This window comes from Trichoplusia ni, chromosome 14 (genome assembly GCF_003590095.1).
Source record: "Trichoplusia ni isolate ovarian cell line Hi5 chromosome 14, tn1, whole genome shotgun sequence".
NCBI lineage: Eukaryota > Metazoa > Arthropoda > Insecta > Lepidoptera > Noctuidae > Trichoplusia > Trichoplusia ni.
Window position 1 is genome coordinate 9,669,586 of NC_039491.1, and position 24,976 is coordinate 9,694,561.

Here is a 24,976-nt window from a genome sequence, read left to right on the forward strand (position 1 = left end):
ATAGACAGTTTTAATTTTAAATGAATATACTTACCTCGCCAACATTTCGCCTCGTGTTAGAGTGAAATAAAAATAAAATCATTTTACTATTTTTATTCATTTTTATATATTTACATTTTATATACAACGTTAACATTAACGACTGCGCATGTCTTCGCGCACGACTCATTTGAGCATATTTTTTTACTCGGCTACGAACGCACAAATGATTAGAAAAAAAATAAAACGAACAGATTAAAAATAGAAAACAAGGGATACCAACATTACAGTTTAAACTACGAAAGGGAGTTCTAAAATCAAATCTGTTAACGCTCTTGATTTGGCGCGCTATAGATCACTTTTTTTTTAAGAGAGATAATACACATATTTGATACGTTGCTTTTTTGCAAGTATTGCCATAATAATGGAACGGGGTGTTGCCACATTTGTGCGTCCGTAGCCAACATGCCTCCCTTACGTTATATGAATGAAGGTATCATTATAATTATACACAATAATATACAATACGAGCGGGAATGATACAGAGTATATCGGGCATGTTACTACGTTACTTAAAAATATATCGATGGTAGTGCAGCACTTACTTGGATTAGTGTGGATACGTGATTGGGCAACTACTCAAAATATGTAAAAATGTAGAGGACTGCTGTACTCTGGGTCATTTTGATGCCAAAAGTCCTAATAAGCAAGCATGTTTCAAAGTAATGTATAATTTTGTTGACAATCTAAAATTATCAAAACAAATAAATTAAAAATCGGAACTGCATAATCACCATCCAATTTTAAATCAAATACCTCATAAATTAATACTTACAACATCGAACAGACTAATTTGTTACAACAATAAAATATTAAATTTAATTTCGAACATAAGAACAAATGAAGTACCGTAGTATCATGCGGGCGTCAGTCCAGCTCCCGCCCATTGGACAGTCACTCGAAAAAAATGAGCTCTAAAACAAAATCACTGACAAACAACTATAAAATTAATAATAACATGAAGTGAATATATCAACAGGCAAAATTTACGAGACAGCTATGAATTCACACGCGATTTTATTACTGGAAAATTGTCAACAACATTAAAATATACATCCCTCAATATATTTTAACGATTTCAAATAAACATGTTTTCTAATTATAAGTAAAATTGTTAGAGAGCTCAAAAAACTCAAACTCAAACTTAACAAAGGCTCAACGAAACCTAATAGGCTATAGACATTAATTAACAAGAAGACATTATCGGTGCGGAAATCATTGTATCATTAACACGGATTGGATAATGGAAAACGGTTCATCTCACACTATGTTTCCATACAGATATCTACTGAGAATACAGTCTTAACGAAACGATCGTAATTCAAAATGCCCTTGAACAAAATATTAATGTCACTATCAGTTACCGATCCTAGATCAGATTATTATAAAAACTTGTCTTGTTTCAATCCAGTGTTTCCGTTGTCCACTAGAAATCTCTATAAAAGTTTGATCCCAAGAAAGTAAACTAAGCTGATCCTTAGTCCATGTGTGAAGTAGGTTTGCATCGGTGGATCGTTTAGGACTAACTGATCATTTGTCGAAATCGGTGTAGATCGGAGCCGTAAGGCCGATACGTCACAATCTAAATAAAGAAGACGAGAGTCTTTAGCAGCTCACGCTTGCTTTGGATGCGGCGCGGGAGCCGGCGGGGATGGCTTGAAGCACTGCATGAGGAACGCCGTGTACATTATGAACGCTATCGAGAGCGCTATCAGAGCGTACATGAAGATGTTCAGCTCTGGCTGCCGGAATCTGTTCTTTCGCAGCCATTCTAGTACTTCGTCTTCGTTCATGAGGTCTCCTAAAAAAGGCCATTAAATTCAGAAAAAAACGTTACAAACTTTCCTCCGGTGATCACTGAAAAAGGAGTTCATACCTCTGTATATACTGGGGAATCGCTTCCTAAAGTATACAATAGCTGGCAGCTTAGTGACTCCCCACTTGCGCGCGTATCGAGGGTCTTGCATTTTCACAAAGGTAATATCCAAGTTGTCCGTTTCGCTGTCGATGTTTTCCAGCTTGTCTAATACGGCGCGACTTTCAGCTGATTTCTCATCTAAAAAACAACACTTTACTTAGAGAAAATGCTAAGAAAAATAAACAAACATAATTTGTACATTGTGCCAATGAACTTACAGAAGTAAACAGCTAAGAATTCGTTCTCCTCCAACAGTTTGTCCAACATCTTACGGTTCACCTCCTCAATTTCGTTTTTGATTTCAAAAACGTCCTGAGATGTCAACCATTGTAGGACCCTGTCTACTTGGTGGAGATCTCCGTCGTACAACATCGGTACTTGTTTACGGAAGTATACCAATGATGGTATGTTCACTACGTTGTAGGTAGCGGCTGCTTCAGGACTGGCGATCTTTACAAAGTCGATGCCAAACTGGTCGACCTCCCCGTCGATTTGTTCCAGTGATTCGAGAATTTCATCGCATTCTGCGCAATCTTCGTCATCATCTGTAAGAAGTTTTAAACCATTGTATATTTCCTAACATTGAATAGGCCAACCCTTGTGATGCCCCAGTAATACTTACAGAAGAATACAACCAGCAGATGAGATTCGTAAAGCAATCTTTCCAACATTCTTTCGTTGACTGATTCAATTTCGTCGGCCAATTCCCTGTTGTCATCATCGATGAGCCATTCCAGAATTGATTCTTCATTTTGTAAGTCACCTTCAAATAGAAGAGGGTTTCCATTCCTAGAAACAAATGATAAGTAAGATTTAAAAATATTAAAAAAAATGTAAGGTGTCATAATTTTTATTATCGTATTTACCTGAAGTAAACCATAGCTGGGAAGGTTTTGATGGAATATCTCTTGGCGAGTTGTGGATCTTGGATCTTGACCATGTGAATACCATATACGTCACACTCGTCATCAATGCTTTCCAGGCCCTCAAGGATATGATCACAGATGTGGCAGTTCAGTTTGTCTAAAACATAACACACGTTATGATTCTTATTTCAATATATTTAATATTTTTATTAGATCTTCTACCGTAATACTTACAGAAGTAAACAGCTAAGTACTGTGTTTCCTCTACCATCTTCTCCAACATTACTCTGGTTATAAGTTCGATTCGATCTTCCGTTTTCTGTGTGATTAACCATTGTAATACTTCTTCTTCTTCGGCCAAAGATCCTTCATATACATTCGGAACATTTTGTTCGAAGTACACTAGTACCGGGAAATCTGTTACTCCGTAAGATTCGGCTATAGAATAATCTTGCGTTTTGACAAACTTGATACCGTGTCTGTCGCAGTCATCATCGATATTCTCAAGTTCTTCCAATATCCCAGCGCATTGTTCGCAGTCGAGACTATCTGCAACATTTAGGTCTATTGCCAGTTAAAGTGTAAAATCATTTTGTGAGATAACTTCATTGGATGGACAAACTGTTTCGTACTATTGTGAGGCACTAAGAGCAGGTAAAATGTGCTGCTACATAAACCAAAACCAACATCATTCATTATGCAGTACTTTGCCGTGGACTGAACACTTCACAGACTCGACACAGGTGGATGTGAAAACCGGGGGTAAACTTGCACTATTCAGATAAATAGGCCTTCAAATACCTACATTAAGTGAGGACATGCTACATGCAACAAAGTAAATGACTACAGATATAGGGTCATTAGAAAGATTGCGATTGCTGGGAATTAAATTGCCAATGGTAGTGGACACGGCTCTAAAGGGATAGGAGTACCCTCTTGGTCCTGTCCCTCATCGTCTTCGTGCTCAATTACTTTCTTTTTCGTTGACTTTCTCATCGCTTTCGAATTGCAAATTTCACATAACGTTTTGTTCCCTATTAAAAAGCAATAGAAAATTAATAAAAAGAAGAATAAATGTTAGTTGCTTAGTACAATTTACAGTAAAATTGTCTCTTTGTGTTCTCTTTTTACATTCTTTACATTTCTTTTGTTTTCTTTAAATACTATATTTACCAGCACATTAAACAAATGGTTGTGTAATGTGTGTGCAGTAACAGTGTAAGATCACCAAACTGATAAGCAACTTACAGAAGTAAACCGCAAGAGAGCTGGACTCTTCTATCAAGTCTAACAGATCTTGACCCTCCAGGGCCTCAATGACATCTCCAGCTGGGTTTTTCTGAGTTAACAACCAACTCAGTAGCTGTTGTTCGTCATACAAATCTCCTGAAAAATAAAATAGGATATGTCAGCAAGTGCAAATTCAAGCTAAAGCTCAAGACTTATTTTTGACAAAAAAAAATAATCAGTTTTACTCAGTTATTATTACCAGCATAAATAACGGGATCTTTGGAGCCCATTTTGAAAAACAAGACAGCAGGTAAAGCGAATACTCCGAATTCTTTCGCCATCTGCCGGTCGTCGATCTTAACAAAGTTGATGCCGGAGTCATCGGCATCGTCATCGATGTGTTCAATCTCTGCTAGCACTTTAGGGCACTGTTTGCAGTCATTACTGTCTAAAACATTTGTTATGTGCAATACAATTGGATTTGTGAGTACATTTTCATTGTCATTAAAATAAATCAATAAATCATAAATAAATACCATGAAATTGAAGTTATAAATAAAATAAAAGAAAACTCACAAAAGAACACCGCTACGTAATCCGAAGTCTGTCTTATTTTTTGGAACATTTTCCTATTGACTTTCTCAATATGATCTGTCAGTTCCATATTTTCAGGGTTAGTCAGCCAATCCAGAATTTCCTCTTCATCATCCATATCACCGTCATAGTTGATTGCCTTTGTTTTCCTAAAGTATGTGATGCCGGGTGGGTTTCGGAATCCATATTTTTTTGCCATTAACCGATCGCTACATTTCACTATTTTAATTCCATATTCGGCTGCTTCATCGTCAATTAATTCTACGTGACGGAGTACTCTTGGACTCTCTGGATCCTCTTCCTTATCTGGAATACATTAATATTTGTTAATAAGGCGTTTAACAGATCTATTTGCATGTGGTCTTTCGTAAAAATAATCATACTTACAGAACACAACAGCCAAAAATTCTTTAGTTTCAATAAACTTGAACAGTTTGTCCCTGTCTATTTCTTCTATACTTTCATCTTCTTTCTGTTTGACCATCCAATCCAAGACCTCAGACTCATCCAACAGATCCCCTAAAATAGTTTTACATTTTACTTTACGCTGAAAACCCTATGAACTAATAAAATACTTTAAAGAAACCACATCCATATCACTGTTTTGAAAACTCACCAGTAAAGTCCAATAATTGGCATGCGCGGATACAACTACGGCAATACCATGCTGACATCATTCGTGTGTGAAATGAGTAATGACAGAATTTGTTTATTAGAAAATTTATTTATTTAACAAAAAGGTTGTTTCAGCGCCGACTCAACAATTCAACGTAACAAATAAATAAATTAAACATTCATGCGAATTTTCGGCCAAACAATACAACTTACATATCGACATATTGTCACACAACGCCAGCACTGTTCGACCAGAAAGCTTTAGACGACTTTAACCACACATTAGTCTTCAATGGATACAAATAGCCGTTACCTAACTACCTATACAATATAGTGAGCGCCAAGTGACAGAAATCGTCCAATGCGGTCAGATCCCTATGGTTACTGAAGAAATGATAATAATGATTAGGTTATTGCACTGACATCCGGCACTGCGTTTATACAAATTAATAACCAAGTAATTCATTAGTTTAAAGTTTGATCAATACAAAATATTAAGAACTATAAGTTTTTTTTTTATTTCTATATATAAAAGTAACATTTTATCAAACGTAGCATTACAAAATAATGAGATTCCATGAAGACTAGATAACTATATGAACATGAAATCCTTACACAATTATAAGTCTTTCAAGGTGTCACGGCAAAATACAATGAGAAATGCCTTGCGTTGTTATTGTTACGTCTCGATTTAAATTAAATTTCTAAATATTGGAATCAATTTACAATGAAAATAACGATTTGTACACCTGCTAATAATGTCTCTAGACATCCCAATATTTAGTCCCGCACATAATCTCGAATTTATAGGAAAGCACATTTTGTTGGATGTATCAGTGTGGGCTGTATTCGCAGCGTTGCGGCCGATAGCTTGGCAGGTTGCAATAGATCACGACATACAACGTGCGAGTACAGTCCAATGTGCAACGTGTTACAACATTCAACCCTGTTAAGTGCTTGCAGGAATCAAGGGACACGAGGTTATTGAAAAGCTAGCAATGTTAATAGCCATGACAAATCAATGCAAAGTTAGACAAGATTTATTAGAAAAGGTGGAATCAGAATCTGAGGGCCAGTAACGATAACATTCGTGTCCACTTGATGCCTAGCGTGCACGCCGCTACTTGCCCCGACATCCGGGGATATCAGGGCAACATACTTCTAACATTAATTAAAATTTACCACCACCAAATATTATTGTCAGATTCGACTAAACCTTTTTTCCCTTTGGACGGTTTGTCTGGCTTGGCAAGGGCCTTGTTTTTCCCCTTGACCGGCTTCTCAGGTTTCAGCTTTTCCTTTTCGAGTTTCTTCGGCACCTTGGTCGGCGTGGCCTTCGCTACTTTTGTCGGACTCTGAACTTTAGTGGGACAGCACTGGTAGGGTTCGTAAGTCATTTTTGGGACAGCCGGTTTCGCCCCCAATCCAATGTAGAAACAGCGATCGCCTGCAGTCAGTAAAAATCTCGTTTACAACCCGTATAAACGGTAATTACAATAAACGGTTAACTGCGTTAATACTGTGCATATTCGTAATTGTTGCGCTGACAGTTAAGCGCTATTTCTAATAGTTATGTTAGTAAATATAAGATTTGAAAACATTTATTGGTCATTAAGCGGTCGCGAATGACTGCAGGCGATAGCTAGAGAGTGGGTCCCATGCGGGCGCCAGTAGACCATGCAGATGTGATGCGGGGGGGTCCGTGGGGCCAACGCTACTCAATTACCTGAGAACATTTGTTTTATTCTACTGAATATACTGTCTTCATCGCTATCCTCATCATCATCATCATCATCATCGTCGTCGTCGTCGTCGCTGTCATCGTCGACATCGACATGCCTCCGACGCGTGACTTTACCTATTTTAGAGCGAGCACCTTTGTTCCATTTTTCTTCTTCATCACTGTCATCATCATCTTCGCTGTCATCGTCATCGTCGTCATCATCGTCATCATCGTCGTCATCATCATCGTCATCAGTATCAACGTTGTCATCGTCGTCTTCGTCAGTGTCATCGTCATCGTCATCGTCATCATCATCATCATCTTCATCAGTGTCATCGTCATCATCATCATCAGTGTCGTCATCGTCGTCGTCATCATCGTCATCATCATCGTCATCATCGTCATCAGTATTATCGTCGTCATCTTTATCTTCCTTGGAACTCACTTGTTTACGATTTTTCTTATTGACTGGCTCTGGCATTCTGACTTTCGAAGTTACCATAGGTTTTCGGCTCTCTTGTTTCGGGGTAATTTTCTTTGACGTTGCAGTAGTTTCACCTCTTGTGAACCCCGATGCTTTTTTATCACCATCTGCATTGGCCTTCGATTTAATATTAGCTTTATTATGTCGGTGGCTATCTTCACCTGCAGGCATTAGTAACTGTCATGCAAAATGACATAGCTCAAACATCCAGCATTTAAGGCGTAAAGTAGTAACACTTGTTTCATAGAAATATATAATTATCAAGAATGATGTCATGCACGGAATACTTGGAATTCGTAATATTTAGATATATTTAACTTTAAACAAAATCCCTTGACCTTAAACAGATATAACATTAAAAACGTTTATTAGATGGATGTGGATTCTTACTTTTTTGATCTACTAGCCACTGCAGAACCTTATTTTCGTTCTTTAAATCACCTATAAACAGGATAAAAATGTTAGGTTTCATAGTACAGACACGTTTTACACATACATTATCATTATACATTTGAGTATTATCCAATATTCGCCGTCGCAAGTTAGGCGTCATTGGTTGTATTTACACAGATATCGGAAACATATTTACAAATCAAAGCTGTCACTTACCGTCGTACATGATAGGAACACCTGTTTCATAGTATACCAGTGCAGGGAAGCTGAAAATACCGATATCAGAGGCAAGCTTCGAGTCCTTAGATTTTACAAACTGAATGCCATGTTTGTCTGTGTCGTCATCAATTGTTTCCAGTTCCTCAAGAATATCGTCACAAGTGTCACAATCTTCACTGTCTGCAACAATAAAAAAACACTGTCATATGAGGAGCTAAATTCCAAACCCTAAAACTGTAAATACACATGTCAGTTTTTATAACCAGTCATCAATTCTCCAAATAAAATTACTTTACCAATTAAAATGTACTATGAGCAAGTATCTTAGGCTGTATATGTACAGGTATTCCTCAAGAGAATACAAACTCTAGCGCCCATAGTTCTTTAGAAAAACAAATTGCAAAACTTACAGAAAAACACGGCCAGGTGTTCAACATCATTGATGAGATCCTTTAAGGTCTTCCTGTCGACATTCTCAATGACATCAGGTTGCGTATCGTGGAGTTCCAACACCCATTTCAGAATGGCTTCCTCGTGCATCAGGTCTCCATCGTAGATGGTCCTGAACTTGTGTCTGTAGAAGGCCAGAGCTGGCAAGTCAGCGAGGTCATATTCCTTATCAACGCCTTCATCAGATGTTTTGACGAAGTCAATGTCCTTTTCTTCACATTCATCGTCAATGTTTTCAAGCTCGCTCAGGATCTTTTGTGACTTCTTGTCTCCTTCTTTGTCTGAAAGTTAACGTTTCGAATTAGTTTTGCAGACTTCTTTGCAATACAATGTCGTTTTCATTCAAAAACCTGTGCTTATAATAAAAAAATAAGAATACATCATTTGTATAAAAAGATCTTTGGAAGATGTGAGATATTTAATTACTTATATGGTAAATATTAAGTTAAATTAAATCTTTTTTTATGAATATACTTACAGAAGAACACAACAACGTGATCGTTTTCTTCTAAAATTTTCTCGAGCATCCTAGAGTTGACCTCCTCGATTTTACCAGGGATCTCCAAGGTGTTTTCGTCAGTCAGCCATGCCAGGACTTCATCCTCATCTTCGATGTCACCTACAATTAAAATTGCAATTAATAAATGAGTAAGGAGATTTTCGATATTTATCGATTATGATCATCTTTTAAACGATCTAAATAGAGTTGATAAAAGTAATAAGTGGTTAATCGGAATCCTTCATAGAGTAGATAATGACTTTTATCTTACCCTTGTAAATAAGTGGATCCTTGTTCCTGAAGAACACGAGAGTAGGGAAGGTCTTGATGCCGTACTTCTTAGCGAGAGTGATGTCTTCTGTGGTGACGAAGATGATTCCAGTCTCATCGAGCTCATCGTCAATGTTCTCCAACTCTTCAAGGATGTTGTCGCACTCCTCACCCTCCTCGCAGTTACCACCTGAAAAGATATGTGTTTTCGTGTTAAAAGGTGGAATGATAAATTAATTTTGGTTAAATTCACGAATTGAATTGATTGTTTAAAATTAAGTCAATCAATCACATAATGATTGAAGTTTGTTTAGGAGGAAATGTATAGATAAAAGGTTCATTGACATTCGTAGCTGCTATTTCAATTCAGAAATATCTTTGTAGGAATACTTACTGAAGTACACCACCACATACTCGTGCTCCTCAATGAGGTCAGTCAGGATCTCATCAGTAACCTCTTCAATGGTAGCGCTGTTCTTTTGTTCAATCAGCCACTCAAGTACTTCATCCTCATTCATCAGATCTCCTTCGTAGATAGCCGGGATGTTTTCTTCAAAGTACACCAGTGTTGGCAGGTGATCGATACCGTATTCCTTAGCTTCGTTTTCATTGTCCATCCTTACGATAACAATACCTTCCTTCTCAAGCTCATCATCAATGTTTTCAAGTTCGTTCAGGATTCTGATGTCTTGTTTGTCTTCTCTGTCGTCTGGAAAGTTATACAAATACTTTTAGTGGATTTTTACCTCGTATTCGACAGAAAGTTATGATTAAGAATAGTTTAATAACGTGATCGGTACATGATGCGAACGTGTAGAATCAAGTTCTAAAGTATTAAATACTTTTTTATTGGAATAGTTACATATTAAATTAAAAGTTCAGCTATATTCTTAGTTATTAATCCTAAGTCATACTTACAGAAGATTACGGCCAAGTAAGGAGTGCTGTCAATAAGTTTATCCATCATTTCATCAGTGACTTCAGGGATCTCGCTGTGACGTTTCTGGTGAAGTAACCATCCCAACAGTTCTTCCTCCTTCATGAGGTCACCTTCGTACACGTGAGGGATGCCTCTCTCGAAGAACACCATTGTAGGGATAGTCTCAATACCGTACTCCTTAGCCTCCTTGTCATCATCAATCTTGACGAAGGCAATGTCATTCTGGTCACATTCATCATCGATGTTCTCCAACTCAGACAAAATCTTCTGACTCTTCTTTTGATCCTTGTCGTCTGTAATAAATTCGAAGAACTGTATTTCATTTATATGTCAGTTCTTGATAGTGTTCTGTACTGAATTATGAAATTCCCTATTTTTAGACGTGTGGCAATTTAAAAAGCTGGCATTGTTTCAAGTAGCATCGCCAATGTTAAGGCCATGAGTAAAGAAGTTAAAAAGGTACTTACAGAACAGGACGGCGACGTACTGCATTTTGTCAATGATCAAGTCTAGCATTTCGTCGGTGATGTCCTCGATTTCGTCGCTCTCAGTCTGATGTCTGAGCCAGTCCAGGACTTTCTCCTCTTCTTCTAAGTTGCCTTCGTAGTAGGTCGGTATTCCTTTCTCGAAGTACAGCAGTGTAGGGACTTTTTCAATACCGTATTCTTGAGCTTCATCATCATTATCAATCTTAACAAACGCAATGCCAAGTTGGTCGCATTCATCATCAATGTTCTCCAGTTCGTTTAATACCTTTTGTGATTTACGGTCGTTGTTATCATCTGTAACGAAACATTAAACCGTGACGTGTCATAGATAAAAAGCTTGGTGGAAGTTTACCAATAGGATTTTTGCCAAAAGTTGTACTTACAAAACAACACGGCGACGGTCTTGCCATCTTTAATTAGACGGTCCAGCATTTCATCAGTAACATCTTCGATTTCATCCTTTTCCAGTTGGTCGACAAGCCATTCCAAGATTTCCTCTTCGTTCTCGAGGTCGCCTTGCAAAATAAACAGTTGACGTTATTTCTTTGTTAAGAGATATTCAAACATAGGTTAAAGCTCGAATTTTGTAAAAACTTACCATCGTAAACATTAGGGATCTGCTTTTCGAAGTAGACAATGGATGGTACATCATCAATGCCAAAGTCTTTCGCGGCCTTGACGTCATCGATCTTGACGAACTGGATGCCGTGGCGGTCACAGTCATCGTCTATCTTCTCGAGCTCAGCCAGAACCGTCATTGACTCATCGTCACCGTGGTCGTCTACAAATGTTATGATAGAAATGTCAATATTTGAGACAATACTGTTAAAGTTTTCCAATATGTTGTAAAGTGCTAATTCATCAATCGAAGTTGTCATAACTTGATAAAGTGTTAATAAGTACTGTGTAAATGTGTAGTTACGAATAAATATGAATGAGGGGATAATTCAATATGTCCAGAACTTAATACTTACAGAACAGTACGACAAGGTTGTCAACATTCCCGATTAAAGTGTTCAAAGTTTTTGCCGTGACGTCTTCAATAATATCTTCCTCATCACCGGTGGACTTGTTAGCGATCAACCACTCTAGTACATCCTCTTCTCTGCTCAGCTCACCTGAAAACGTAGGCAAGGTTGCTTGAAGTTTATCTAAAAGGATTTAACTATGTTTTTTCAGCTTCAGTAATTTTAGAAACAAAAATAATCAGAACAGGTTACAGGTAAGCAAAACTATTTTTATATTCTTAATACCTACAAAAATATCTAGGAATTGGCGTGCTAGGTAATATTTAAGTCTACAAATGCAATTATCTGATATTTACTAGTACTTCTACGAGTTTATTACCGAACATTAACCTAAGTCTTAATAACAATTCAAACTATATGCAGAAGAAAGCATGTTCTTGATTTGACGTAAACCAGTAACCATCGTCATTAACACTATCCGTTTCCGCGATACACGCGTCAGCAAACGTAAAATATGAGTCACAAACCTTCATAGATAATAGGTATCTGATGCCTGTAGTACACCAGTCTTGGCAGGTCTCCAAGATTGTACTCCTCGGCTAGTTCCTCGTCGTGGATCTTCACGAAACCGATCCCGAGTTGGTCAGCCTCGTCGTCGATATTCTCCAGCTCCTGAAGAGCCTTCGCACATTTCTTACATTCCGGCTTGTCTGCAACACGTCAGACCACGCTCTTATTACGTGACTCGCCCAGATCACCCTGCCTAGTTCATGCCTCGGATTTGAAGCGGTGCTGTTATATGCCTAAACGCGATTGTATTTGCTGTGTGTTAACATTTAGTGTGCCATATAAAGCTAGTGTCGTGCAATATATTTATTAAACTCGAGTGTGGTTGCCGTTTCTCAAGTATGAGAACGTATAGATTATCGGCAGTGAGAAGCAGGACTTTCTCAGTGTGCTCATCTAAAGGTCAATCTATAAAATCATCGTGTAAGTGCTTGGGGTATTTCAAATGTTGTCTTAGCATTATTTGTATCGCAAAAACTTGTAATGTATTCAGCAACATGTTGCATAAGACCAATAATGACTTTTGTGTATGTATTTATAGGTGGTCATTGTAAACAATTTATTTGACAGCATGCCGTGGAGATGAGCGCTCTTCATCACATATTTAGGTCAAGGTCATCTTACGATTCTTGGAAAGTTTTTGAACGTACTTCATTATCCCTTGGCAGTATGGTCTGATGATGTACGAAGATTAGTTTTTAATAGTTATTTTTTACTGTCGTTAAGAGGGAGAATATAGTCTGACGCTGTAGTCGTGACATGTCGGTCCGTCAATCCGAGCTGGCTGGCGAGACGCAAATAGCACAGCCGAAATAGCTCGCCTCACGGCCCGATAATGCAAACGCGTTTTTGATTCTAGCTTTCCCTTAGACCAGATAATACAAACAACGTCAATATAGAAACAGTAAGATTCCAGATGTGGCGGTTAATAATTGCGCGAACATCAATAGTTAAAGGAAAGATTTATCAAATTCAAGTGTGTCTGTAGGTAATAGGTTAAAATGACAAGAATATTCGTTAGGATATGACCATTGCGTATAATTTGATGTGAGTCATAAAGTTTCGATATTTTGTATCTGAGCCAAATATTTAATTAAGCGTATTCATAATCGATTATATTATTCATATAAGCAAAGAGAATTACTGTTTCATATGTAATTGTATCCAATAAATGTTAAATCTTAAATTTTTCTTCTTTACCATGATGCTGATTACTCCTCTTAAATTCTTAAAGAAAGCGGAAAGCACGTATATGATATAAAGTTACAAATACTTTTCTACAAGCAAGAAGAGTAACATACAGCCAAGCCGACGTTAGAAGTATGCATGCCGCCAGCTGAGAATCTTACTTACTGTTTGACGGGCCGCAACTTTTGTGATCAGGACCTACGTCAAAAACACAATCAAAACACACGGCACAATATACAGACGCATGGTTTAACCTTCACTAACATATACGATGTACACGACTGATAGGAAGAGTAAGAGACTCTACTCGATAGGACTACGTCGAAAGAATTTACAATACCACATAGGTTAGTTGAAAAAAATGGCTCGAATTTACCACAATTGCTAATATACGGTGACAAAACACAAAGTAACACTCCAATACTTACAGAAGAGAACGGCTACATAGTCTGTGTCCTCGATGATCTTCGATAGAATCTTTTGGTTGACTTCTTCTATCCGGTCAGGAAGGTCCATTGCTTCTAAACTCGTCAAGAAATCCAGGACGCTCTCTTCGTCCATGAGATCTCCTAGAATTAGAATTTTTTGTTGACGAGAATTAGTATTATTTATCACCCTGCATGTCATATACATAATCAGAATAATAATTTTAAATCTGCTGTAAAAAACATAACATAAAATACCACTAATTGCTGTCAATTTTAATTACGAAGATCGTTCTAAAATCATGGCTCAAACATTGTAGAACAAATTAAAGAATTCTGAGAGATTAAATCACGCGTTTTATAAATAGCCGAAATCCGGTATAAGAACCTAGTTATATATTTAACAATCAAGGGAAGTCGTCTTGAATCACAGTTTATAATTAGTTGAACAATAAAACATTAGCGTCAAGAGCTCATTGGATTTTACAACTGTCTAATACTCAAGCGTTTATCACGCTCCACAGAAAATTTGTAAAATTACATGAGTGCCGGAAGCTTGGAGGTTCTCCGACAGAATTTATTGAGTGTCAGACTATGTCCTGGCCAAAGAGTGACTAACCCGTGGCAATGATCCCTGGACCGTAGCATTGAGGATTAATTTAACCCAGACAACAGTTATGTTCGATGTAATATGACGCTTTGAGTCACAATTATATTGTATAAGTGCAATGAGTTATCATTCAAATCATAAATTTATGCGAGAATTTGAACTCTCCTTAGAATCCAGAAGTCATTAGATATGAAAGAGAATTACAATTTTTATGTTGATTTGTTGTTTGGTCTTTTGGTAACTAGAGAAAAATTTAATATATTATGTTCGGTCGTGATTACTGCAATGCATGGTAAAAGCCTCTATCCAATTTTTATTGTTTTGGGGAGTACCACTACCTGTGACAGTAAGTGGCAGTTGTCATGTCAGTTTGGCAATTGTTAAAGCGAATCTGCTAACTACACGTTCCAGAGCAGCACATCTCTTTCCCAACTACTAATCTTACTATGAGGTGGAGGAGTAACCCAGGATTATTTCAGATTTCAAAGCATCCTTGTCAAACCATGATGTCAAACCTATCAAAGCTGATCTGGATTGAATAGATAAGGAGATCTGACCTTCGTATATGATCGGTTCCTTCTCACGGAAGTACGTGAGGGCGGGGAATTTCGTGATGCCATACTGCTTGGCGAGCCTCTTATCGTTGATCTTCACGAAGTCTACTCCGAACGTGTCAGTGTCATCGTCAATCTTCTCAAGTTCTTCTAGTACCTTGTCACACGTTACACAGCTTCTTGCATCTGGAATAGAACGTTCATGATCGATTTCTTTGTAATCTACACTTTCATGTGTTTACATAGGCTAGGTATCGAATCTCGGTCCACTTCGTTCCACCTCAATCTGCACGGATAGCCGAGTGGTTTAGGTCACCACGCTAAATCCACTGTGCGCCACGTATCTCGAGTGTGATCACCACGTAGGACAAGCGTTTGTGTGATCCACGAAGGTTTGTTCTGGGTCTGGGTGACTTTTTGCATGTGACTTAAATCTATGTTAAACCCCTCGCTACGCAACGATTAAATTTCTTAATGCGGTGTTTTTTTTAATAAAGTTATAAAATATGTTTGAAACCACCTAGCTGTGTCTTACTCGTCCAATTAGAGTTTTAAGAAATCTGTCTATACGTCTAAACATTCATCGAAACTATTTACTTTGATAACGACATAGCCACATAACATATATCTGCCATCAAAACGATTTGAATACTACATACAATTTCACTAAAGATACAAAATTAATATAAATAACCTATTCAACAGATTTTACGTCCCAATCATTGGAACGGAATCCCTGAAATAATTGTAACATAACACGTGGAAGTTATTCGTTACATCAGCGAATATTTTAAAAATAATAAAGTGATGACTGATGTTGCTAGTCTTGTTATATATTTGGATGCTAAAATCGGCTTAGTAAAGTTTATGATACGGATTGCTGTGCCAGTTCGAGAGATGACTGACAAGCATTGAACTACAGACATGGATAGGAAGCAGCTGTTCGATGTAATACGTATAATTGATCACAAATATTATGGAAGTTTTGAAATGATACTTTCAGTTAAATTTATTGGGACTAAACTGTTTGAGTTAGCGAGTTCAACAATGTTAAATTCGGAATCGTTACAACTGTAACAGCAATCTTGAAAATCCATTTGGATAACATTCAAATTCTGTTTGACAGGTATCTATTGTTATTTACATTACAGCAGCCTGTGATCCGTTGTTTGATTTTTACAAGCGTGACGTAACAAACATCATTAACCTTAGCAGAAGAAAATAAACTCATAAATATATCGAATGAAGAAGTCGCGACAGCGCCCAGTTTATATTTACGATGTACTAGTGTACGCTCGAGCCCGCATAACGTTCAAATCGTGGCCGACGTTGCTTTTAATTTAATAGCTTTTTGCCAGTTTTATGTTACCTCAAAAACATGAACACATTGAACACGTTTTACTAGAGCAACAACATTTATGGAGCAAATTATTTAACCACACTTAATTATGGAAGTTGGAACTTTATGAAACCTCTGTTATAGCCCAATCTATTTATATCTTGATGGGTGCAACTGAACGTGTGGTTGATTCAATAATACAAGTGGCTTGTGAAAAAAGTTAATTTTGTTTTGTGGCCCAGATTTTTCGTGTTCTCATTTTTCAGTTGACATTCCTGAGTTTCATTCAAGTTTTCTATAACTGTAGGAGTGTTTCGTTTTTGAATTTGTTACGAACATGAATAATATAATGATATACGAATTAATCGTTAATATCTTAACAAAATCATCTGACCTTGGCAATGTTTTATACACTTTAATACTCGCGCCATGTTTCTATCAACGATTAAATAAAGCGTTACTGTCGCCAATTAGCCACAATAATAGCATCGGTATTTTAATTAGATTTATTTTATTTCACGTGCCTATTCGTAACCTTACTGCATACGAGAGACTGGAGTTTACTGAAGGGGTTCCATAGCCCTCCAGTAATATCTATTCCCTTGAAACTCGGCATACCAAGGATAGTCTCGAAAAACAATAAAATATAGGAGAGGAAAACTACTTTATAGCTTATACACGACACCGTGTTGCTGGCAAGGCTTACGCATCTTTTAACGTCGTGACATCTCGAGTCGAGGCAAGCGATGAACTATCGGCATGACGTACTGAAGTAGAGTTTTCATTCTAAGACAAGAACCAAGGAGGAAATGTGAAAATAGATGTTCATGAAAATTTAAGACTGGTGAAAGAAACTTACCATGTGTGCCATGGTAAAGTAGTTATTGATTATTCCAAAAACAGCTGTTCATGCCGTGACCTTACACAATATGGATGGTAAAATATTGACTCATAAGAACTATACAATAACACAACCGTACCTAATATTAGAACGGCTGAAGCTCTGTTGCAACGCCGCGAGTATGCAGGACATGCAAAACAATTACAACGCCTGCGCACGTGATGAAGCACGTTGTATATTTAGTTCGAAATAAAAAAAAACAGCAAAACATAGAAGCATCCAGAAAGCAAACAGACAGTACGGATTTAGAAGCTACTAATAATCAACCAAACAATTCAAGTTTTACTATAGCAATTAGATTGGAATAATTGCCTATACCGAAACAGAATTCTGAATAAGCCTCATAAATAAATCGGGATTTCTTGCCTACGCTAAAAACATGTTACGTGTTCCACCCATTTGCCTTCAAAATGTCGACCCGTTGTGAATGGCCTGGTTGATAAATACCTCTTGTTGGGATTTTTTGTGATCCCAAAATAATTTAATATCTGTGCAATTTGTTGCTTTTCCACACTATACACATGTATTTTAAGATAGTCGCTTACTTCCACTTTAAAATCCCTTACGTATCTCTCAATATATTCACATTTTTATCCAACATTAGAATTATTTTCACGTTCAGTCTTATCAGTTTCGAAATAATTTGTGTTTAAAGAGAAATTAGTAGGGTTGCTACATATCACTCATCACTACAAAAATAAAAATCTTAAAGCTCTCTATCTATTTAAAGATCTAAACTATTCAGTTCATCCTCCAGGTTTTTGTTTATTCCGTCTAACATCTTCTGTGTTTATACATAATTTGTCACTGCGTGAAATATTTATTTTTATTACGCTTGGGCTTTATCCAGATGCATTTCATTTCAGACTATTTACATAAACACTTGCTTTGCTACATAGCATTGGAAACGATACGTGAACAGTGAGGACATTAACGAAGTCCTTGACTCGTCGGTAAAGCGGATGATTTTGTGAGAAATGAGGATTTTACACTCAATATATTTTTTTTTGCATACCGTATCATAAGCATTACAATTTTTCTCACTTTTCCCAAAAGACTCACTGTCAATACAATGAATTTCCAACTATTGTATTGGCCCAATTCTTAGGAGAATAAAAATAGTATCATTTTAATCCAATTTCCATTAATTCATCGGTAATTGTAAATGGCGGAATTGATTTCCTAGATCCCGAGAATCAAATCAAAATGATCAATAGAATGTGCAAATGTTAGGCTAGATTTAGATTATTACATGTTCATCGAGACATTGGTCGAGTGAGAAAATTAAGAAAACATAGAATGCAAGCATGTTGGCAGTTCTCAATAATTTGCAGACGGTTATGTGCCATTGAATTGCATTCCCCTGAACATACACGTGCATCTGACGTCGAACGCTTTTGGTAATTCTAACATCTTACGCAAATGTTACATAAACATGCTTTTAAGATAACACTTCATTTGCGTGTTTGTTTCAATGATTTAGACAAGCGAATGTTTCCTTCCTCCGTCTGTATACAGAACCGAAATGAAAAATGGCTTATAACAACTAGAAATATAGACTACAACTCAGATATTGTAATAGAGACGTCTAGCATACAATTCGTTATGGCAATAGGACAAACTGTATTGCTATTAATTTTAATATGAAGGGCACTCTTCTGAAAAATTAATGGATGAATTCTACCGTCACATATTGTTGACATGATAATAGACCATTCCAAATCGTGTCTTAGATATAATGCTTAAAGCCAAAACTTCAATTCTTCACGGAAGTTTTCCAATCTGTCTGACGTTCTCGTAAGTGTCAACCCAAGCAGATGACTTATTAGCAGACAACTAGTCACATTTGGTCAGACAGAAAGTCAATCAAATTTGAGTGCAATCGTTATGTAACGCACTTTAAGACTACTATGGTCATCTGCCAGATCTAGTGATTGTCCTTGGTCTGGTGCTACATCATTTGAGCATATTGGCTGTTTACTAAGCATGTAGCCAATTTGCGAGAGCCCTAAAATCTTATGGGGATGCGGCACATCTTCTAATAAGCATGGTGACAGTGGCAAAATTAATTACTGAAAAAGGAGAAATGGAAGCAGATAGAAGCCTGGAAAGAAGCAGTTCTAGAAATCATTTCTTGCCATGGTTTTCAATAATTCGTTGATGATATACGTGGAGAATGATTCGTCTTTCACATTTAAATTGATCTTCAGAGAAACAATGCACGGCAGTTCTTTGCAAAAATTGTTGCAATTCCAACCAATATGTAATCTAAATGAGAAACCTAGAGAATAAATGGTGAAACACTTCTTATTTCTTTCAGGAGTGAAATCCTGTTTCCTTTTAACGTAGAATGCTTAGAAACGGTTAGTGGTTTGAGATTAACGAAGTTACTTTCAGATTAACAAATTCAGCGTCAGGTAATGATCAGTATGATCTCGATAAACCTTTAATTGCTTCTTGCAACACGCGGTAGGTAAGATATAAGATGAATTATTCTTAGCCTGGTACCATGCAGTCGAACGAAACCACGTGGCACCGATACCAATGTAATGTATTAATGGAGATTTTAGATTATCCCGCTTACAACGGAGGGGAGTGAATCCTCCTTTTTGCTATAACTGATTGATTTCATTATGGGTTCCAAGAAGCGAGGAATTAAAACGATTCACTTGTTTTCTGCGAAACAACAAGGTTAAGAGTTTCGGGGTTATCATTGGTTTCATTGCAGATCCTGACTTATAGGATGCAATGACGGGCACAACAAGGCGGGTAATGTCCATAAAAAGAAACTTATATTCATTGATGGGTCATGTCTGAGGGGAGAATAAGAGTACCAGAATCTAAACCTTGAAAGAGAGGAGGAGATTGTTACAATATAGCGAACACACTCTGAAAGACTAGCGGAACTGAAGGACTATGTAAATTATATTCACAGGCACAAACCGTGTTTATTCCATCACTTTTGAAACAAATCTAGTCCATAAATTATAAAATTTTCGGCTTTTAGGGGACTCAAAAAGCAATACCTAAATGGATTCAATTAGAGAATATAACAACCAGTAATTAACGAAAGGGAATTCTTTTTAAAATACCCGTGGACTTCCCAATTACAAAAAATAGAGGGAATCAACATCAAAGATGTTCAGATTTTATTTAGGCTTCCGTGAATATTTTGGCAAGTGGATTAATATACCACTATCAAAATTGAATAGCTATGGAAATGTATATATGAGTTTTTCAACGTCAGAAACCAGACTGACGAAACCGCGATACCGCTGCCCCTCATCATCGTGAAAAATAGAAATAATATCCGCAATGAAAACAGTATCTAGATATAAACGATATTGCTTCGCAACTATTTATCATTCATTGGCTTATTTATCTTAATATCCCAATTGCTTCAATAAAACACGAGTTCTATGAAGTTAATTCGTAATCATAAACAAAACTGTTTGTTTCGTAAATTACATAATAATTTTAAACAAGGTTTTATTCCTTTTGGCCAGTATGAAATAATCATGGCATAAAAATGTGGCACAACGACTTTGTTCCTTCTCCAATAATTACGTTTTAAATTAAGCATGCTGAATGTTAGTTTGATGTGTATTCCCGCCAACGTGCAACGGGACATTTAGTGAATCGAGGCTAAGTTTTATAAAGCTTTTTATAAGTTTTTATTTGTGTTCATATATCAGAATGACGTGAATACCGACCCCGTTCGTATTTCGTTTATTTTCAGAATCTTCTGATTCATATGGTGAGTTGAAACAAATGTGTAAGAAATGTTCTATGACGTTGACAACTGTAATTGGCAGTATGTCTGGTTCGTTCAGGGTAAGACGTTTGCACGGATCATGTATTGCATAAAATGGACTGACAATGACAATGTCGGGTTGTTTAATGACTTCGGTAATTTAACAAGTAAATACAATGTGACATGAATGCCTGTGTCATTGTATTAAGATGTTTACAACTACAGTTGCACCTTCTAAGGAATCAACTTTGATTTCGGAAGTCATTACAAAATTTGCAGTTTACTCATTCATGTTCATTAATTTATATCTACATATTAAGTGGAAATTGTTTTTTTTTTAATATTACGTACAGATAAAAGAAATCAAACTGGACTAGTGGGATACAAGTGTCTTATTCAAATCAATGACCTTATCTACCATTCATCTTCAGAAACATTCGTGATCCCAATAATCATTGCTGACTTTCTACTTCCAATCATATATTAAATTGTTTCGCTTTTCAACTCAGGCATTACTTTCTCTGCCAATTAAATAAAACAGTATCTAACACTAAAAACTTCAACAAGACATTGAAAAAAATGTTTTCCTCAAATTTCAATGGCATGATATTAGTCAGTTTTAAATTTAATACGTCTGAATGCATTTCGGTCAGACTTTTCAAATATCATAATCCAAGATTGACATCTGAAAATATTAATGAGAAATGAATTCTCTTTGCCAATTTACTTTTTATAAAGAAACTGCATCTTCTGCTTGGTCCGTTGTTGCTTCTGTAACCTTTTTTTTAATGCAATAGCTAGAATTGAATTTAATAATTTATTCTAATTGATATACATATTAGCTATAGTAGTCACCTAAGTATTTTAAAGAATACAACATGAGAAGAGACCCTCTAACAATTTTCATTTCTAAACAAACTTCTTTAGTTTGTCTGGAGATTTATATGACCAAGAGTTTTGTCTAATTTGGAATAATATTGTCGCAGTGGTTAGTTTTTACTGTTGGGTAGTAGAACCTAATACTACCAACAGCATCAATCTCCTAGGCACTAAATCGTGTTTTCTAATTGATAATAACATTTTGGGCTCAATCTCATTAACAAGCATATTCTCAACCAGATGAAGTCGCCTTTTACCCTTTTTTTTAACAATTTTCATTATAAATAACTAAATTAGAAAATAACAGGAAGGAAGAAGTATTCATTCCTCCTATTCTTCTTTTGATTCCAATACAATCAATTAGGTCCCTGAGACACACCGAACTAGATCCCGACTTACACATTGATAGGTTATTTGAGGAAAAATAACAACTTACACAGGAGAAAAAGAAAAAGCAATGCCCTGTCTATTACGATCGGTGATTAATTCCATGATACTCATATTTGGAAGCATCGCAAAAGAGTACAATTCAAAATCAAAATCAAAAGTTTTTATTTCAAATAGACCGTTTCTCAGGCACTTTTAAAACGTTACATTACTGCCTCTAGTTGCACGGTTCCAAAGTGTCATTGTCATGGAGAAGAACCGTCAAGAAACTCCGTCCGTATGACCAATTAAATTCTTATGACTACATGGAAGAATAGTAGAACTGGAAATTATAATTTAAGAACACATGATAGCTGATAGTATTGAAGAACATAATATTGATATGATTTCTGTAATCATAACAACCTAGAAAGCTTCGTGAGAGAAAAACTGAGATTTCTGGTAAAGGTAGATTTCAACAGTTTGAATTCTGATGCTATTACATTTATTTAACAATGCCAGAGTGACGTTAATATTTGACATTTGGCAGTATCAAGACAATATTTGATAGGTTGTGGAATGAGGAAATACGTCAGTGAACCAGAAAGATACACATAATTCTCTTTAGTGGGTGAGACAGTGGGCCGATGTGTAAAATTAATTACTTAGTTTATAGGGCGGTCTCATAAATTTCAAAAGAATCTCGTGAATTTCGGTGGGAATGAGTTCGAATTGCCTATTTCGCCTTCTCGGCACAAATTGAAACCAAACACTGTCTGACAAAATAGAAATTCGAACTCTTAAAAATATATTTAATAATCTAATTGTAATCATTTTGAAACCATTGCAGTCGATACAGTCATTAAAGATGCTTAGCCAAGGATAAGGATGACCATGATGATTCTTTAGTGCAACTCCGAAAAATAAAGAAAAAAGGAATGATACCCTACAGAACTTGAATTTACTTTCATACAAATAGTCATACATCAAATGAAAAGAAAGTTCTCTTCATTAATTTCATCACCAGCTCTTGTTAATTTGTTAAAATTAATGTATTCTTGTACTGAAATCGAAGTAATTTTCATTAATCCAGGAATTAATGCTAGCATTCTTGATTTTGGATGTATTCCAATTGAAACAGTTGTACGAGCACATTTTCGTAATTATGTCTTTTCTGTAACACTTACTAGGCTGGCGAGGCCTATTTTTGTAACAAAAACTTTTCATGACGGCTAACATGCTATCAAGGGGCCGACGGTTTGTATCCATTTGATTTTATCTGCTGTTAAAATTATTTTTGTGTTTCGACCAACGTGGACTCAAGTAGCTAATGTTCATGACTAATTTAATTTGTTTAAAGTTTTGATGAAGACGCTTTAATCACTAAGTTTGTGTTTACATGTAGTTATTGAGAATGTATTCCTGCTTCCTTTGTCAATTTCTGATATGAAGTTTATAATTCTGAATACTTTTTTCTGTTTTGTAAAATGTTTCCATGCCTATTATTATCATCATTGGAATTTCGAAGTTCATTCAGTACCTATGTTTTGTTTATGTTTTTGTTTTCATAAGTGTGATCATACTGTATGTTGCTCAACGTGTTTTCATAAATCAAAACATCTAACAAACTAGGATACGTCTTAACCACATCCTAATAAAACCAAGAAAACGATTTTCTAAGAACACCTAGAGGAGCTCGCTCCGAACAATTTAGTCTCTCAGCCAAGAGGCGATCTCGCATCGGTGCCGGTTCGACAGTGATTTATGACACTTTTTGTGTCTAGACCAGCCACAGCGTGCACCGTCCGGGTGAGTGAGAGATACATAGCAGACATGGCAACGGCTATAGATACGTCAAGATAATAAATGAATATCTGACGAATTAGCTTATGGCTACATTCGATTCCAACTCACACTCTCATACGCACACACGCACAGCTTGCACTTTTACTAATGGATCATTGTAAAGAATGTGACGGAGAGCAGCAAACAGATCACATCGATAGTTGGCGACAAAAGAAAATAGTCGGAATGCCGATACCACGTAATGGAAGTCTATTTCAGCGGTAAATGCGGCGGCACACAGTTTTAGCCGAGCTAAGAGCGTAGGCGCCTTGCGACCTTGGCTGAGCCAGCATCGGTGGAACGGTGGAAAACGAGACTCGGTACCATTTTAGGCCGCGCCGACGGCCGCATCGGTCGGCGGCCGGGTCAAGTTTTATTGTCTCCGCGGCTCGGTTGCATAACTCGCGAATCGAACCGAGCCGCTCGCTTCGAAAATATCATGCACACAGCCGAAAGCTCGGGTCTGTCGAGGCGGTCTTCCCCTCGGCCCGTTCGAAGATCATTAACTCGACGATAACCCATTTGGACGGGCGCCGTCGCAGACGTTTCGACACGACGACGACCGCCCCCGCCCTGGCCGGCGGCCAGCTTTCGAAAGCTCGCAAAATTAAACGGAGACGCGCGCCGGTCGGCAGGCGGCGGCCGAGTGGCACTTACACCAGTACACCGCGACGAAATCCTTGTCTTCCAGCACTCTCTCCAACTGTTTAGCGGTGACCTCCTCGATCTGGGGCTCGTGTTTGGTCGGGGCGGGGGATTTACGCGCGGTCGCGGCGGCGGCGAGCAGCAGCACGGCCGCCAGAGCCTTCAGCCACCGAGCCATGGCGAGGACGCGCGCGGACTGACGCCGGC

The 24,976-nt window shown here is 37.2% G+C and overlaps 1 protein-coding gene across 5 annotated transcripts; it reads right to left on the reverse strand.

Annotated features, from left to right (window-relative positions):
- Positions 1 to 77: 77 nt before the first annotated feature.
- LOC113500635 lies at positions 78 to 24,976 on the reverse strand. Of its 5 annotated transcripts, XM_026881486.1 has the most exons (26): positions 24,782 to 24,976; positions 15,044 to 15,226; positions 13,880 to 14,020; positions 13,617 to 13,649; positions 12,224 to 12,406; positions 11,703 to 11,846; positions 11,327 to 11,509; positions 11,112 to 11,243; positions 10,708 to 11,022; positions 10,219 to 10,533; positions 9,695 to 10,009; positions 9,302 to 9,490; positions 9,010 to 9,150; positions 8,492 to 8,812; positions 8,079 to 8,261; positions 5,035 to 5,166; positions 4,630 to 4,953; positions 4,313 to 4,501; positions 4,072 to 4,209; positions 3,756 to 3,857; positions 3,058 to 3,372; positions 2,824 to 2,980; positions 2,580 to 2,746; positions 2,176 to 2,502; positions 1,916 to 2,095; positions 78 to 1,840 (listed from the first exon to the last, which is right to left on the reverse strand). In XM_026881486.1, exons 1-26 carry the CDS (start codon positions 24,945 to 24,947, stop codon positions 1,653 to 1,655), a joined length of 5,163 nt encoding a protein of 1,720 aa, XP_026737287.1. In that variant the 5' UTR covers positions 24,948 to 24,976; the 3' UTR covers positions 78 to 1,652. The 5 variants fall into 5 exon arrangements, with proteins under 5 accessions (XP_026737287.1, XP_026737288.1, XP_026737290.1 ...); XM_026881487.1 differs by lacking the exon at positions 13,617 to 13,649; XM_026881489.1 differs by lacking the exon at positions 3,756 to 3,857.